Source organism: Heterodontus francisci, chromosome 8 (assembly GCF_036365525.1).
Source record: "Heterodontus francisci isolate sHetFra1 chromosome 8, sHetFra1.hap1, whole genome shotgun sequence".
Taxonomy (NCBI): domain Eukaryota; kingdom Metazoa; phylum Chordata; class Chondrichthyes; order Heterodontiformes; family Heterodontidae; genus Heterodontus; species Heterodontus francisci.
This window is the reverse complement of record NC_090378.1, coordinates 94316415-94334570: the sequence shown is the minus strand read 5'-3', so window position 1 is coordinate 94334570 and position 18156 is coordinate 94316415. Positions and strand designations below refer to the sequence as shown.

General features: G+C 44.5%; 1 protein-coding gene across 3 annotated transcripts in view; it reads right to left on the bottom strand.

Annotated features, from left to right (window-relative positions):
• Window positions 1-1431: 1431 nt before the first annotated feature.
• Window positions 1432-18156, bottom strand: part of uap1 (UDP-N-acetylglucosamine pyrophosphorylase 1) — an 80785-nt gene continuing 64060 nt past the window's right edge. For all 3 annotated transcript variants that reach the window (XM_068037743.1, XM_068037744.1, XM_068037745.1), the window contains one exon: window positions 1432-2777. In XM_068037743.1, coding sequence (XP_067893844.1) covers window positions 2685-2777 — 93 coding nt within the window. In that variant the 3' untranslated portion in view covers window positions 1432-2684. The remainder of the gene's footprint in view (window positions 2778-18156) is intronic.

The following is an 18156-nucleotide window of genomic DNA, read 5'->3' as shown; positions in this document are numbered from 1 at the left end:
TTAAAGGTTTCTATATAATCACACCATACTCTCCTGATCTAAAGAAAACAGCCCCAATTTTTCAAGTCTTTTGTATTTCCTCATCCCAACAGTGCTACTGGAGTTACTGATTGAAGTACAGATTATTGCCAGAAAATTCCTCAGAGCCTCTCCTGTTGGGATATCTGCTGTACTTGTGGCAAAGTTACAATGGTGCAGCAGTAGTGCTAGCGATTTCCCAGCCCATGTCAACAGTTAATGATAGGTTAGATAGGTGTTTTAAGGAAAATGGAATAAAGAAAGATGGGAACAGGGTAGGCACTAGGTTTAGGACGACTGCTTATGTACAGAGATAAACATCAATGTGGACTGGTGGGACTGAACAGCCTTCTGTATTGTACTTTCTATGTAATTCCATGTAGCTCCATGTTCTTCCTTTGATAATGCCAAAGAATTGTTTATATCCAGCTGAACAGAAAGTTAGGACCTTGGTTTAGCATCTAATCTGAATAGTAGCACTGAAATGTCAACTCAGATTATGTGGTCAAGTCTTGGGTCGAGTCAAGTTTGGACCAATGTCTGACACGGTGACGAAAGTGCTAATTTGAGCCAAACGTAACACTTGTAGATAAATTAAAGGGTCATTTAACCACCCTCATGATGGCCGGGAGGGGGTCAGGAATTAAATCATCAAATTAATAATGGTCACCAAGGAATCAAATAGGGAATTCAGAAGCAACTCTTTACCTAGACAGAGGCGAGAATATGGAACTTACTGCCACAAGTGGTTGAGGCAAATAGGATAGATGCATTAAAGGGGATTCTAGATAAGCATATGAGGAAGAAGGGAATAGAGGGTTATGTTGATAAAGTTAGATGAGAAAGGATGGGAGGAAGCTCGAGTGGAGCATAAACAGTGGTATGGACTGGTTAGCCGAATGGCCTGTTTCTGTGCTGAGAAATCTTTAATCGTGGCTAATATCGGGGTGTTCAAGTAACCTGCTCTGGAGAGGAGATTCTGTCATTATATTTAAGGTGAAGCTCCATTCAAGCCCTTATTGTACTCAGCAGTACTTAAAGGGATGCTTTCATTAAATCGGGTCGCGTCTTTGCTCTCCCTGATTCCATTCCTACTTCCACTTGACTTCATTTAATGCATCAACTCCTCCAAATTGCAGAGGAACTTGGGTTTTTAAATAGTTGAGGAGAAATTGCATCATGCAGATCGGTATTACACCCACCAATGCGAAAGTCTCACAGCCTTCCTCGTTGTTCCCCTGCTGACCCCTCCCAGCACTTGCTCAGATCCCAGTTCCATGTTAATATCAGTGCCTATGTTTCAGCAGGAGGGAACCCATTGACTGAAAGTTGCTTTAAAAGGCAGAATTATGAATAATCATTTCTAAGGGAGTCACTAGCTCAACAACTATAAATAAGATTAATAAGCAAACAAAAAATTAGATCTGCTTTTATTTGACTGTTAAAATAATCATTCACTATAAAAAGTGTTCGACAAAAAATCAGCTACATAGATCAATTTGCTAACGCTGCAAAAGCCATATATTTGGAATTTCTCTGTGACAATACATCTTTTCCCATTATTGAACATTCTGAAGATATAATTTAATAATAAAAAGTACCATCAATAGCAATACAGAGCAAAAACATTAGAAAGATAATTTTCACGATTGGCACAATAAGATGAAAATGGGCAGCACCTTTAGAACATAACTTTAGAATCCAACAACAGGCTACGCAGTTCAAGATAGGTTTATTTCACAAAATTTAAATCTGGCCAAGACAGACTTCAAAGGATCCTATTTTTTTTCTAATGGGAGTTGTTCTTGCACATTTCCTTACTGCAAGTACTGCAGTAGAGAAGTTGAATCTGTGCTAACAAGCCAGGGTATTGGCCCAGGATGAATCTGAAGGAGAATATGGGTCAGGCAGAACAGACATTAATAAAATTAGACTGCAAGCTACAATGCAAATTCAACCTATGTGGGGCTATAGTAACTTTTTTAGACCAACTCCAATCTGTGGAAATTATGCTTGAAAGGCTCAGTTTTAAATATAAATATCCCAGAACCAATTGAAACCCTTTGTATAGAACACAGACCAGTATATATAAATATATATATATATACATATGATAACACATCAGTAACAGTCATTTGTTTAATCACAAGTACAAGATCCAAAACTCGAAGTGCTGTAACTATCAGAATTTTGAAGGTCTTCCCCACAAATTAAAGCAGCAATTGAGTTGGACCATCACTCAAAATGATATTCTAATTATTGCAAGGGCTGTGTTTTAAAAAATTCAAATCAATTATTCTGTAACATTGTTTTATCAACTAGTTAATTTGAGATATTCAATTTATTCTTGAGTGAAATATTAACATTTAGACTTACAAAAATTTAACTATAGCCAGAGGAAAAAACCATTCTACTGAAAAAATAAACCGGTTCCTATAATAATGCAAGTCACAATTTAAATATAAAAAATGTAAAATAGTTTACTAAAATTTTCTTTCAAAGAAAATAATTTTTTTAAAATTATAATTTAAGACATGTTTGGCTATAACTGTGGCCTGCAGTGTTGAACAACGTACAAATGATCCTAGTTACATTTTGTCATGAAGTTTAATTGCTGTAAAAGATGACTTTAAAAAGGATCCTCATATTCTGCTGTATGTTTCACTTTAGAGCCCATTCGCAGTCAATTCTCGGACCCCTTTCTCATCTATAATCAGCGGAGGCCGGAAGTCTTTGCCTGCAACATATTTATCCAGACCCTGAAACACAAATTTCAGTTTTAATTCCAGCAATGGGATTGTGTAGTTGCATGAGCAGGATGAGAATAGTGCCACTCATATGAAATTAAAAACATTCTCAGGGTAGTGTTATGGGTTAGAACCATGTCCTCTCAGTTCTGCATTGAAATTAAACCCAGATTAATGGAAAAGTCTTCCTCTCCATCTGCCATTTAGAAGAATCCCACATGCATTAAATATTGGTAGCATTAATTGAGCTCCTTGCAGGGGCTGAACACGCCCATAGTTCAGAACTGACACAAACTTGCCAACCTCATTCAGATAGGTCAAAGGGGCAGCTGGGCTAGAAAGTGGAAACAATTGTACTAGAGGGTGTTCTGATACTGGGGTTAAGGGACATAATGAGATGATTTCTTCTGTATAATTGAAATGGTTTAAGTACAGAGTTTACAATTTTGCTGCATGTAAAGGAAGTCATTCCCTCATTGTTAGAAGAAAGCAGAGAGGAATTTAATTCTGCACCTAGCCCAAGACATTGGGCCGGATTTCATTCTGGCAATGGAGGTCCCAGTGGTGGGCCGGAAGGTGGGGAGAGACCCCGCATCGGTCTTCCATTGGACTACCATTGCTGTCACATAGCAGGCAGCCAATTAACTGCCCATTGTCAGAGACGCCGTCCATTTAAGGGACGAGCTCCCGCCTCCAGAGCGACCGGCCAAATCGGAGGGCTGGCAGCTCTGCAGTACTGGCAGTGCCACTGGGAGCAGTGGTCACTGCCGGTATTGCACGAGACCCTGCATGGGAAGACTGGAGGTGACCCCAGGAGTGGCAAGTGGGGTCACTGGGGCCAATCAGGCAGGCCCCGGCAATGGGGCTGGGGGGTCCTTGGGGAGCTCTGAATTGCGCCCAAAGGAGGGACCACACCCCTGACCCTGCTAGGAGGCCGTCAGACTTTACCTGGCGCGTCTGCCCGCGGTGCAGGGTCCTTCTGCCTTCAATTAATACATTGAAATGGAGATGGGAAGAGGTCCTTAAGTGACCATTAATTGGCCACTTAAGGGCTCTAATTGGGCTGTGATGGCTAGTCCGTCTTTGGTCTTCCCTGCCTCGGACAAAATGGCAGGGGGCAGGAACAGTGTCCCCTGCCACTTTGTTTCCCCTCCCCCCTCCCCCCCACCTCCATGCCGTCTACATGGGCAGAACAAAGTTCAGCCCATTGTGTGGGGACTTGGAATGCTCCATACAGCTACTGGGGTATCAAAATGTTTTGGCGCTTGCCAAAGAATGAAATTTAATGAAAAAAAATTTTATTTAAGTATTCTATTGCATTTTCAGATCAGTCCAATTAATTGTTGATCTAGTTAGGAGAATCTACAATACCTTTACACTGCCTATATGTTCCCAGAACCTTGAATGGTTCTTGCTGTCCATGCAGCACAGGACAACTTTCCTGATCCCTAAAAGTGATCTTAAAGCACGATACAGCAGACATTCCAGCTATTCCATTTCAAAAACTCCCTCGATGAACATCCAAAATTTTGCCACAATTATGTTAATTGGAAGCTACACATAAATATAAAAAGATGGCAGGCAGTCATGGCACAGTATAACTTTACACATACAGTTTAAGTTCTACATACTGGAGACCCGTGAGTGCAAAAAGATAAGAGCAATGAATTTATTCTCAAGAATGTTTAAAGAAAAAATACATTTACCACACAGTAGTTGACCTTTTCTTGTTGGGTGGGGGTAGGGAAAAGGAGCGCGAGTGAGGCAGGGGGTGGGTGCAGGGGAGGAACAGCTAGTGAGGTGGGGGGGGGCGAAGGAGGGATAGCGGGGTGGGGGCGGGGAAAAAGAGTGAGAGCACAGGAGGCCCAGGGCATGAGGGCGAGGGATGCTGGGGGGGGGGGGGAGAAGCGCGCGAGAGGGAGGGACGCGGGGGCAGCGCGAGAGGGAGGGACTTGGGGGGGGGGTAGAAGAGGGATTGACGTGGGGGGGGGCGCAAGTGGGACGGATACTGGGGGGCGCAAGTGGGACGGATACTGGGGGGCGCAAGTGGGACGGATACTGGGGGACGCAAGTGGGACGGATACTGGGGGGGGCGCAAGTGGGATGGATACTGGGGGGGGCGCAAGTGGGATGGATACTGGGGGGCGCAAGTGGGATGGATACTGGGGGGCGCAAGTGGGATGGATACTGGGGGGCGCAAGTGGGATGGATACTGGGGGGCACGAGATGGAGGGATACTGGGGGGCACGAGATGGAGGGATACTGGGGAGGGGCGCGGGAGGGAGGGCACTGGGGGAGAAAGTTATGGATGCTGGGACAGGGAGTGAGGCATGCTGGGGCAGAGCACAAGGGATGCTGGAGGTGGGAGCAAGGTGGGGGGGAAAGCGAGGAGGAAGGACTGGTGGCAGGGCAATGGGTCTTGCCTTTCTAAAAAAAAGTATGTGACTGGGGAAGGAAGCAGGGAAAAGAGACTGACAGCAGACTGGTTAGGAAAGAAGAAAACAGGGGATGAAAGCTCTGGGAGAGACTGGGAGGAAATTGGAGGTTTGAGGTTCAGCCGGGTCGGAGGTAAAGGAGGCCCTGTGGGTGATCTCTCGATTTGGTTCATTTTGGCCTGTGCCAGCCAGTTTTGATGTGTGAATTCCAAGTACAGACAGCTTCTGACTGAGGTTCCGAGTTACATGTTTTCACCTTCACACAGAACCAGAGTCTGGAGCATAGTGCAAGGAGATAAGAGAATGGCCTTGACTGGGAATCCTAACAGCACCTTTTGCAATACAGGGAGATCGAGGCTGTAATTACAGGCTGAATATCAGTGAAATAAGATTACCACTTGTTCCAGATAGGATATCAGGGCATTACAACAAGAACTTACATTTATATCCTGCCTTTAACTTAGTAAAACATCCCAAGGTGCTTCACATGAGCAAACCAAATAGACACTGAGCCACATAAAGAAATATGTAGTCAGATGACCAAAAGCTTGGTCAAAGAAGTAGGGGTAGTGCCTGAAAGGAGGAAAGCGAGGTAGAGAGGCATATGGAGGGAATTCCAGAGCTTTGGACCAGGGCAATGCAAACATGGCCACGAATGGTGGAGTGATTAAAATTGGGGATGCTAAAGAGGTCAGAATTAGATAAGTACAGATATCCTGGAGGGTTGTGGGACTGGAGGAAATTTTGGAGATAGGGAGGGGGAAGGCCATGGAAGGATTTGAAAACAAGGATGAAAATTTTAAAATCAAGACATTGCTTGACCAGCAGCCAATGCAGGCCAGTGAGCACAAAGGTGACAGGACCTGGTACGAGTTCAGACATGGGCAGCAGTTTTGGATGACCTCAAGTTTACGGAGGGTAGATTATGGGAGACCAACCAGCAATGTGTTGGAGAAGTCAAGTCTAAAAGTAACAAAGGCTTGATGAGGGTTTCAGCAGCAGATGAGCTGGGGCAAGGGCGACGTCACGGAGGTGGAAACAGGCGGTCTTAGTGATGGCACGAATATGTAGTTGGAAGCTCATCTGGGGTCAAATATGACACCAAGGTTACTAACAGTCTGGTTTAGTTTCAGACATTTGCCAGGGAGCGGCATGGAGTGGGTAGCTAGGGAACGGAGTTCCATTGCACTATTAATACCAGTTACATATAAACTATCAGAATTATTATATTACTGTTGTTTATGAGGGGAACCGGAGTGGTATCAGTATTACTATTAGTTAACGGTACAATTTCAGAGAGTTTCCATTAGTTACTGGTGGAATCAAAATTCCTCCTATGTCTGGCTTCCACGCTACCAATCTCTCAGGCACCTTTCGTTTCCCCTGTTCACAGATGGCCTCCTGGTGCTTGGAGATTCTTGAACAGCTGCTGCTGTGGATCTAGGATTCTAGTCTTCACAGGGTAAATGCAATACCATTTGCAGACACTATGCGATCAGATGCCAATGCCACATGAACAATCCCTCCAACCAGTTGGTAGTCTTAGCCAGAACCCCACACCCTCCCCCAATAGTAACAGAAAGGCTGATTCACAGAGTTAAAAGCCATCATATGCCTTGAAGGCTCCATGGGAACTTTCGCAGCCACAGAGTTCTCAACTTTGTCTCACTCAAGGAGCATTGGGCTAGATTTTGTGGAGGAGCCTGGATTCCCAGTGCTGGGCCAAAAAGGCGGGGGGATCCCTACCTGTGCCTTTCCACGCTCCCTGCACAATTCTCCGTTGTGCTGGAAGGGAGGTTTTTGGTGCCAGGTTCTCTGCCCCTTTAAGGACAGGATCCTGCCTCCAAAAGCTGCCGGCCAATCACAGGGGATTGGGAGCAGTGGCCACTGTGGGCACTGCAGAGCCCTTGGACCCAGGCCCACTGCTGGACCCTGGACCTTAGGTAAGTGAGGCGAGGTTGCCGGGGCCAGTCTATAAGGCCCTGGCAGGGGTGGGGGGGAGGGGGTGTGGTGAACGGGAAGTCCATGGGGAGGAGAGTCTCTGAAGGTGGAGTTTTGTAGGCGGGGGTCCTCTGAGGGCTATGGATTGCCCACGGAGAAGGAACCACCACTCCCCACCCCACCAAGCCCGCAGGGAGGGCACCTGGTATTACAAGGTGGCCGCCTACACGCTGGTTAAATCCCAGCGGCTGGGGGGGGGGGGGCGTCGGGCGGGGAAAGAGGCCCTTAAGAGGCTGTTAATTGGCCACTTTAGGGCCTCAATTGGCGTTGGTGGGGAGGGGGGGGGGGGGGGGAATGAGCGCCATCAGCCTATCCCACCCCCAGCAAAATTGCTTGGCGACTGGGTAGCGATGGGCCTTCTGCACCCCACCCCCCCCCCCCCCGCCCCGCCCCGCCTCTAACCCCATCTCAGGGGTCCCATAAAATCCAGTCCATTGTGTTGTAGAGTGGTTACAGTAGATTGTTGCTGCAGTGTGTCCTGTAGATAGGACACATTGCAGCGCTGGTACACTAAGGGTGGAGGGAGTAGATGTTTAATTCAATGAATCGGGTGCCAATCAAGCAGACTGCTGTGTTCTGGTTAGTGCCAAGCTTCTTGTGCTGATGAAGCTCCAGGCAAGTGGAGAGCATTCCATCACATTTCTGACTTGCACCTTGTAGGTAGTAGACAGCACTTTGGAGGGTCAGGTAGGCTACTCACTGCAGAATACCCAGCCAGGGTCTGATGCCACTGAATGCCAAAGAGATGGTTATGCTCTTATCTTGTTGGAGATGGTCATTGCCTGATAAGTGTATGGCCCGAATGTTACTTATAAACCTAAACCTGGGTGTTATCCATGTTTTTCTGCGTGCAGGATAGACTACTTCATTATCTGATGTGCAAATGCAGCTGAACACACAATGCAATTATAAGCAAGCAGTTCCACTTCTAACCTTATGATGGAGAGAAGATCATGGATGAAGCAGTTGCTGCTGAGGCCCTCTTGCAGTGATATCTTGGGGCTGAGATGATTGGACTCAAACAACCATAACCATCCTCCTTTGTACCAGGTTGACTCCAGACACTAGGAACTGTCAGGCAACATGGTACTTAGAGCTTTTTGGAACAGACAGGAAAATGTGGGGGTTATCTCACGTGGCTTCGGGCATTTTATAGTCCTGTGGTATGCTATTTTATTCACTGTACTCATAAGGGTTCAGGTTTTGCCTTATATGACATTTGGTATGTTCATAGAAACTGTTTTTGTTGTGAAGTTTAAAGTTGGGAGGAAGACCAAGTTTCAACAGTCTGTCCTAAATTAATCATACTGCACAAATACTTTTCAGAATTCATTGTTCAAAGCCACTAAATATTTGCAACAAAATTGTGACAAAAATGGCTTTTAGACAAGTGGAAAAAATTTGCAATAAATCCCATATGTCTCTAACTGGAAGAGAAACAATTTTTCAAACTCTTAATTTCCTCGCTTTCACATACTGCCAGAATTAGATAATCTTACGCCAGATTTGGTCATCAGGAAGATTCTTGAATGAACTGTAGGTCTTCTGCTGTTTGAGCAAAAGTTGTTTTTATGTTCATAATATTGAATTGTACATTAGATTAGATTAAAACACTCATTGATTTCTTAATTTAAAATACAATAATTATAATTACAATTTTAAGTAGAATTAATTTAACTTCAATTAACTTACAAAATATATTGGAATTTACTCTTCAAAATGGATATGCCACCCACCTGCCAGTACTCCCACTTCAGAATATAGAATGTGATATGCTGCTACTTCCATGTGACTCTGGAGCATTGACTGCAGAGGCTGCACTTCACAAAGGAAGCCATTTATGCCACAAGCTACAACCTGATCAATGGTCCATCTCCACATTCCCCTGGACAACTAACAGCAGCATGACAGGATACTGCAATTTTAAGAGTACCAAAATACTCCAAAGGTTCAACAAGCTATATATTGCCCTTATCCTGCTAAAGGCTCTCCCTTGGCCAACTCCATTATCAACAACACTGCCCTCAATGCCTGTAATGAGTTCTTTTATGTTGTCTGATGCAACATAAATGAAATGCGTGGAGTCCAGTTGGTTGAAGATCTCAAACAGCTAAACCATTATACAGTACAGAGCTATTTACAGAACCTGCCTCTAGGTGTTACAGTTGCAGAGTGACTCAGACCTGTAGTCACATGACTGCATTCTGGCACTTAGCTTATTAGCATACTAAGATCTTAAAGGGACATCACATCACATAACATCCCCTTTCTTTCCAAAGATAAGTCTTGTATGCTAAAAGTAAAAAATACAAAATTGGATATCAACATTATTTACACATGGATACAAATTGTGAAATTTACAAATGTAGAAGCTTAAGAGTCCATATATCGTTTTGGTGGCTTGACAACTCTTCCACATCTGGTTGAGGTATAACCTTCTGGGGATGTGGATTTCACCCTTGGTTGTCCTGGGTTTGCAGGCATGTTGCAATGCCTTGGCTGCTGTACTGTTGATCTGTCACACCCCCACCATCGGAGTGTGCTCCCTCAAGTCCGCCGTGCGCAATTGGAGTACTGCACACTTCTCTCAGTTGGCTTCGGGTTCCTTCTCAACACTGCTCCACTAGATGTTATAATCTCGCAAGACCTAGGCTCACCGCACACTCCTGACACCTCTGCAGGCAACCATGTTTCATTGTGGGGTGTATGACCCTGACCTTTTGTCCTACATGTAGCTAAGGTAGTTCCACCCCTGCGTGTCAGTCATGCACCATCTTGATTCTCCCTTGCTTTTCGAGCAGTGTCTTCTGCATTTAGGAGAATTTGGATAGTTGATGGCTTGGTACAGTCCGCACTTGTCTGTCAAACATGATCTCTGCTGGTGACGGTAAACCCATATCCATAGGTGAAGCTCTGAGATGGAGCACGACAACATGAAAAACTTGTTTCGTTGTCCTACACTTTAGGTTAAGTGCTTTGACTGTGTGAACCATTCGCTCGGCAAGACCATTAGACCTAGGGTAATGTAGTGAGAACATCACATGGTTTACGCCACATTTGGTGCACATATACTGTGGCCCATTGTCAGAAATGATTTTTTCAGGTGCACCGAAGATAGCACTCAACAGGCTAAATTCTATCAAGGCCTCGACGTCAGGATCTATGGCTGCGGGCTTGAAGATGGCCCTGGATGAGGCCCGCCATGGACCTCAACACCAGCAGGGCATGGCCCGATATTGCCAGTGGCGGTGAGGCCTCATGGCACTTGGCGATGGAACCGCCATTTAATTATTTAAATACATTAAATTACCTGAATTAATGAGTCTCCCTTCGCCTCCTGAAGTCCCGCTGTGATCTTCACCTGGGCGGCAGGCACCGCCACACCTTTGGATCCCTATCCAGGGAAATGAGGTGCAACACTGGTGGGGAGGGGGAGGATGTAGGTTTCTCAGTGCGGGGAGTGGGGGGAAAAACAGGGTCAACTGTACGTCATGGATGTAGGGGATGGTGGAAAGGGTTATAGTTTAAAGTTTGTACTGTATGGTTGGGGGTGGGGGGGGGTGCGGGTCAGATTGCGAAGATGTGTATTTTTTGGGGTGGGGGAGGGCAAATAATTAATTTAATTGATATTGGGTAGGTGGAAGAGGGGCAAAAGAAATGTATTTATTTATTTTAATTCAATTTCACTTTAAATATTTAAGTGTCCCGGTTGGGCCGACAGCCCTTTAAAAATGGCGTCAGCGCCAGCGCATAAGCAGCTGATGCCATTGCCGGATACTGACAGCCTGCCCCCTCCATGTGATCGGGGGGTTGTGGCGGCCTGCCCCGGCTACTTAAATGAGCCACGCTTGGAATTGAGGCAACTCTTTGGCATGCAGCCTGCCTGCTGCCGATTTCGGCAAAGGGCTGATAGAATTCAGCCCAACGTACTTGTGATAACTGCGCTTGAAGTGTCTTTTACCTGTCTGACAATTAGAAATTTGGAGAAATAGTCAGTGCCTAAGATAAAGTCTTCTCCATTAACTGATAATAATGACAATTTTGGACCAAGAGACTGACGGAATCTCGTGAGGGTGTAAAGGTTCTTTGCATTGTTGTGGCTGGTGGCTCTGGCAATCCTCACACACCCTCACTAACCTTTCGATGTCATTATTGATCCCTGGCCAGTCGTCTCGTTCGCTCTCTGCCCATATGGCCTTGGTGAAGAAGTTGTGACAAGATGTCCTCTCGGAGAGGCAACGCCTCTTCAGGAAACCGAGTTCATCTCTGTGAGGCCTGAAGCATCTGAGGGTTTCTGGCACCTCTTTTACCATGTCAGGCCAGCCTTCCATGATGACTCTCCAGTTTCTGATTGCAAATGGTCACATTTGTGCTGGAAAAAATGCAATAAGTCGATTTTGAGCACATCTTTCACCTTGATGATTAAGCTGTCCACTTGTAGTTCCAGTAGAACGTCTTCATTCTTGCTCAGGTTTGGCAATCTGCTCAGTGCATCTGAGGTGACCATTTTAGTACCGTTTGAGGCGGACGTCTAAGTCGTACCCCTGTACCTTCACTAAGAGTCGCTGCAGTCGAGGTGGTGCGCTTGTCAATGGTTTGTGCCAGATCATCGCCAGTGTTTTGGGGTCAGTTTCCACTGTGAGCTGCTTGCCTAACAGGTAGGTGTGGAAACTTGTGATACCAAACACCAGAGCAAGCGTTTCCTGCTCTGTGTTTGAGTAATTGCACTGTGCTGAGGATAAACATTTGGACCTGAATGCAACTGGTTTGCCATCCTGTAGGATGCACGCTCCTAGCCCTTTCTGTAAGGATTGTCTTCTTCCTTGGGTCGTAGTAGAGCAGGGTACGGGTTTCTGCTGACAATGTTTTTGAGAGACTCAAACATATGCTGATTGTCCTCCTGCCGTACAAATGGTACATCTTTTTTTAAGAGCTATCTCAACGATGATGCTTTGTCAGCAAAATTTGGAATGTACGGTGCCAAGACATGTCTGGAGGTCTTCCTCATCTTGTGGGGTAGGCATATGCCTTACATCTTCGATTTTGCCTGGGTCGGGATGGATTCTGCAATTGGAATAGATGGAGCCAAAGAAATTGATCTGACTTACATTCACCTGACACTTCTTGCTGTTAAAAACAAGCCCTTTGCAACAAGCTACTGCCATCAGGGAATGGAGATTTTGATCATGTTCTTCTTTGGTTTTGCCCATTACTGCAATGTCATCGGCAATGCAAATGCAGCTAGGCACATTTTCTATAATTCTGTCCATACATTGCTGAAACAGATCATGACTGACAGATAAGCCGAAGCGTAGTATCTGGAAGCAGTGTCTTCCAAATGGTGTCCTGAAGGTGGTGACTTCTTGAGATTCCTTAACTAGATGTATTCACCAATATCCATGTTTGGCATCCAATTTGGAGAAGAATTTTTCTGCTGTGAGCTTTGAATTCAATTCCTCTAATGTTGGAATCTTGTGGGGGCATCTCCTTAGAGAGAGGTTTCGAGGCCTCGAATCTAGATATACCCTGATTGCTCCATCCTTCTTCAGTTGGATCTGATTGAGCTGCACCAGTCTGTGTGATGATGCACACAACAGATGATGCCATTGTATTTCATGCCATCTAACTCGTGCTTGAGCTTTTCTTGTATGTGCACACTGCTCTTTCTGGGAGGGTTGATTGACGGAATTGCATCCTCTCCAAGGTGCAGTACGGCATCACCTTTGAAGCTTCCTATGGCGTCAAACCTGACCAGGTACATTTGCTGTAGGTCGTGGACTGACTCAATGCGGGTATCAGAAACATAGAAAATAGGAGCAGGAGTAGGCCATTCGGCCCTTTGAGCCTGTTCCGCCATTCATAATGATTATGGCTGACCATCCAACTCAGTTGCCTGTTCCCGCTTTCGCCCCATACCCTTTGATCCTTTCAGACCCAACAGCTATATTTAACTCCTTCTTGAAAAAATACAATGTTTTAGCCTCAACTGCTTTCTGTGGTAGTGAATTCCACAGGCTCACCACTCTCTGGGTGAAGAAATTTCCCCTCATCTCAGTCCTGAAAGGTTTATCCCGTATCCTTAGACTATGACCCCTAGTTCTGGACTCCCCCACCATCGGGAACATCCTTCCTGCATCTACCCTGTCAAGTCCTGTTAGAATGTTATAGGTTTCTGAGATCCCCCCTCACTCTTCTGAACTCCAGCAAATATAATCCTAACCAACCCAATCTCTCCTCATATGTCAGTCCCGCTTGGTCTCTTCTATAATGGGTACCTTGGTGACCTCGTGGGTAGTTATGACGTTGAGGTACTTACACATTGGTAGTCCTAGCACTGCTGGTCCACTCATTACGGTTTCCATGCCATGTTCCCGTATCTGCATTGAATTGTTAATGTGCCACCGCAAGGGATGGGTGACCTGTTGTATGCAGATAACTCGGCAGTTGTCGGTTGTATCATTGAGTTCCAACGATTCCGGTATATATATTTGAGGATTTGGACGGTAGGATATTTGCACTAGTGCTGGTGTCAATCTTGACCCCGAGTGTATGTTTGCTAAATTTCTTTGGGAATGTGATGTTAATAGTGGTGAAAGTTTCCAGTTGTTTGACTTCGACAACATGATGTGTCAGGTTCACAATGTGGAACGTCAGTTCGTCTTCTCGCTGAGAATTACTTCTCTCTGGGTCTTGTCTCAGGTCTGTTTCGCTGGTGACTTCATGTGTCGGCTTGCATTATGCATGTCTCTGGCACTTTCCTTGTTGCTGTTGCTCTGTTTTCTGTTTGCTTGTGTTCTATCGTGACTTCTGGCTGTGTCTTTTGAGCCAGCTTTCTTACGTAGGCGGGCCCACTGTCCTTTTGCACCACATGCCTTGCACAAATCTTGAAATGCAGGACAATGTCGTGTTGAGTGGGACAACCACTTACCACACTGTTTGCTTGCTCTTTCTGACCTGGTTATGGTGCCGATACTGTTATCTGCACCTAGAGCTTGCAGGTGTTTTCATCCAGCAACAATGGCTTTGTATTTCCTGCCATTTTCCAGCAGTGCTTCAAGGCTGTGACCTTTCTTTTCCCCCCAAGAGATCTTTCTGAATTGCTTCAATGCGTGTTGATACAATCACCAACTCCATTAGTCGTTCTGGCATCTCAGTTTCTGAGAAATCACACTCGTTGCCCTTACTATAGCATCTACTGACGAGCTGGTCTATTGATTCCTGTGGCTGTTGCCTGTAGGACATCAATTCTAGGCGGTGAATTTGAAAAATCACTCTTAATTGGAGTTGATCTTCCAGCACTTTCCATATCTTTGCGAGATCTTTCTGGTCCTTGTCAGATAAGCCTGAGGTATTGATTCTGTGTAATCCCTCATTTACAATTGCTGTTAGTATTTTCACAGCCTGTTTTTCGGGTTCTACAATTACTTGGTCTGTGAAGCATAACTGCATTCTTTGTTTGAACAGTTGGACTTCGGATAGGATATCCAAGGCTTTCCAGTTCATGCTGGGAAATTTGGTACCCATCTTTCTACTGTTCCTTTGCTTAAATACTTGCTTTAGGACTTGTTCTATGCCTCGGTACTGCCTTACTGCCTTCCCTTTAAGAAACTCACTTGGCTGCTTTGATTGACAGGAGCAGGCGTTTAGCTGTGCTTATCTGTTTAGCTAGCATCCAGCACTCTGATCTGTCTGTTTACACAGCTGTGCAATAGGCATTTCAAGTGCTCTTTTTTGTGTGCTTGAGTTTGTTTATACAGCCATTCAATAGGCAATTCTTCCCACTTCAGTGGTTTTATGATTTCTTTTTAAACTTTGGCTGAGTGAGTGAAGGCTCTGCAGCGTTCGAGTGGTTCAATTGTTTCTTTTTAGATCTTTAGCTACAATCTGCGTGAATAGAGGATTCTCGTGCTTTTTGCTGTCAGACGCCTCCTGTAATGGCACCGATGTTGACCAGCCGAGGAAGGAGGGAGAGTGAGAGAGAGTCATCTGATGTATTTGCAGCCTGTCGTTCTGTGCTGTCGTCTACAGCTTGAGGCAAGCTTTTTTTCCCCACTGTTTGAGCCAGTCCTTTTTTAAACTTTCTCTCTTCTGACTGTAGGAAAGGTCTTTTTCAGAGCTGTTTGACCTGTGGTCTTCAATCTGAGACTTTGTCTTCTCACCAAAGCTGCCACCATATAATGAGTTCTTTTTATTTTGTTTGATGCAACATAAATGAGCTGCGTGGAGTCCAGTTGGTTGAAGATCTCAAACATGTTTATTACAGCTAAACTATTATACAGTACAGAGCTAACTATTTACAGAACCTGCCTCTAGGTAATACAGTTGCAGTGAGATTCAGGCTTGTAGTCACATGACTGCATCCTGGTACTTGGCTCATTAGCATACTAAGATCTTAAAGGGACACCACTCTCAACACAATGCCCAGCACATTCGTGACCAGCAATACTGCATCATACAAATGAATACTTACTTTGCAGGCAGCCGCCAAAATATTTTAATTTTAAGGCACTTCACTCACACTCTTTGACACAGCAAGGGAAGAACATAGGAACATAGGAGCAGAAGTAGGCCATTCAGCCCATCGGGCCTGCCCCACCCTTCAATATGATCATGGCTGATTATCTACTTCAATGCCTTTTTCCCACACTATCCTCATATCCCATTATGTCATTTGTATATAGAAATCTGTCAATCTCTGCTTTAAACAGACTCAATGACTGAGCTTCCACAGACTTCTGGGATAGAGAATTCCAAAGATTCACAATCCTCCAAGTAAAGAAATTTCTCTTCATCTCTGTCCCAAGTGGCTTCCCCGTTATTTTGAAGTTGTGTCCCCTGGTTCTAGGCTCCCAAACCAGGGGAAACATCTCAGCTGCATCTACCCTGTCTATCCCTTTCATTATTTTGTAGGTTTCAATGAGATCACCTCTCATTCTTCGAAACTCTAGAGAATACAGGCCCTGTTTCCCCAATCTCTCTTCACAAGACAGTCCCACCATCTGGTGAACCTTCGTGCATTCCCTCTATGGCAATAATATCCTTCCTAAGGTAAGGGGACCTAAACTGCACACAGTACTCCAAGTGAGGTCTAACCAAGGTTCGATACAATTGAAACAAGACTTCATTACTCCTGTACTCAATTCCTCCTGCGTTAAAGGCTAACATACCATTAGCCTTCCTAACTCTTTGCTGCATCTGCATGTTAGCTTTCAGTGACTTATTGACAAGGACACCCAGGTCCCTTTGTACACCTACACTTTCTAATCTCTTACCATTTTAGAAATATTCTGCCCATCTGCTCCTCCTACCAAAGTGGATAATCTCTCATTTTTCCACATTACATTCCATCTGCCATGTTCTTGCCCACTCTCTAGGTCTGTCCAAATCCCCTTGAAGTCACTTTGCAACTTCTTCACAACACACATTCCCACCTAGTTCTCTGTCATCCGCAAACTTGGAAATACTACATTTGGTCCCCACATCCAAATCATTGATATATATTGTGAACAGCTGGGGCTGAAGCACTGATCCCTGCGGTACCCCACTAGTCACAGCCTGCCATCCTGAGAATGACCCGTTTATTCCTACTCTCTGCTTTTTGCCTGTTAACCAATTCTTAATCCATGCCAGTATATTACCTCTTATCCCATGTGCTTTAATTTTGCTAACCAACCACAAGTAGGGGGGGGATTATCAAAAGCCTTCTGAAAATCCAAGTATACCATGTCCACTGACTCCCCTTTATCAATTCTGTTCGTAACATCCTCAAAAAACTCCAACAGGTTCGTCAAACATGACTTCCCATTCATAAATCCATGTTGACTACGCCCAATCAGATCATTATTATCCAAGTATACATTTATCACATCCTTTAGAATAGATTCTAGCATTTTCCCAACAACTGATGTAAGGCTAACAGGTCTGTAATTCCCTGTTTTCTCTCTCCCTCCCTTCTTAAATAGTTGGGTGACATTTACAACCTTCCAATCTGCAGGAACCGTTCCAAAATCGATAGAATTTTGAAAGATAATCACCAATGCATTCAATATCTCCAGAGCTACCTCTTTCGACACTCTGGGATGTAGAATATCAGGTCCTGGGGACTTATCAACATTCAGCCCCGTTAATTTCTCCAATACAACCTTCTTACTAATATGAATTTCATTCAATTCCTCATTCCCCTAATCCCTTGTATCTCTAATTTTGGGAGATTTCTTGTATCTTCCTCAGTGAAGACAGACACAAAAGTAATCATTTAGCTTCTCTGCTATTTCTCCATTCCCCATTATAAATTCTCCTGACTCTGCCTGTAATGGACCCACATTTGTCTTAGCCAAACGTTTCCTTTTTAAGTACTTGCAGAAGCTTTTACAGTCCGTTTTTATATGTTTTGCTAGCTTACATTCATATTCTATTCTCCCTTTATCAGTTTCTTTGTCCTCCTTTGCTGTATTCTATTATCCTCCCAATCTTCAGGTCTACTACTATTTCTGGTGACTTTGTAGGCCTTTTCTTTGAATCTTATTCAATCCTCAACTTCCTTTGTTATCCACGTTTGACTGCCTTTACTTTTTGGGTTTCTGTGCCTTGAAGGAATGTATAGTTGCTGTAAACTAAGTAATATTTCTCTAAAGACTATCCATTGCCTTTGTACTGTCATACCTTTCATGTATTTTCCCAATCCACCTCAGCCAATTTGCTCCTTATACTGTCATAATTTCCTTTGTTCAAATTTAACACCCTGGCTTCAGTTTGAACTACCTCACATTCAAACATAATGTAAAATTCTATCATAATATGGTCGCTCATCCCCAAAGGTTCTTTTACAACAAGATTATTAATTAGCCCTTACTCATTACATAATCCTAAATCTAAAATAGCCTGTTCTCTCATCGGTTCCATAACATACTGCTCTAGAAAACCATCACTAACACACTCCACAGCATTCGGGTTCA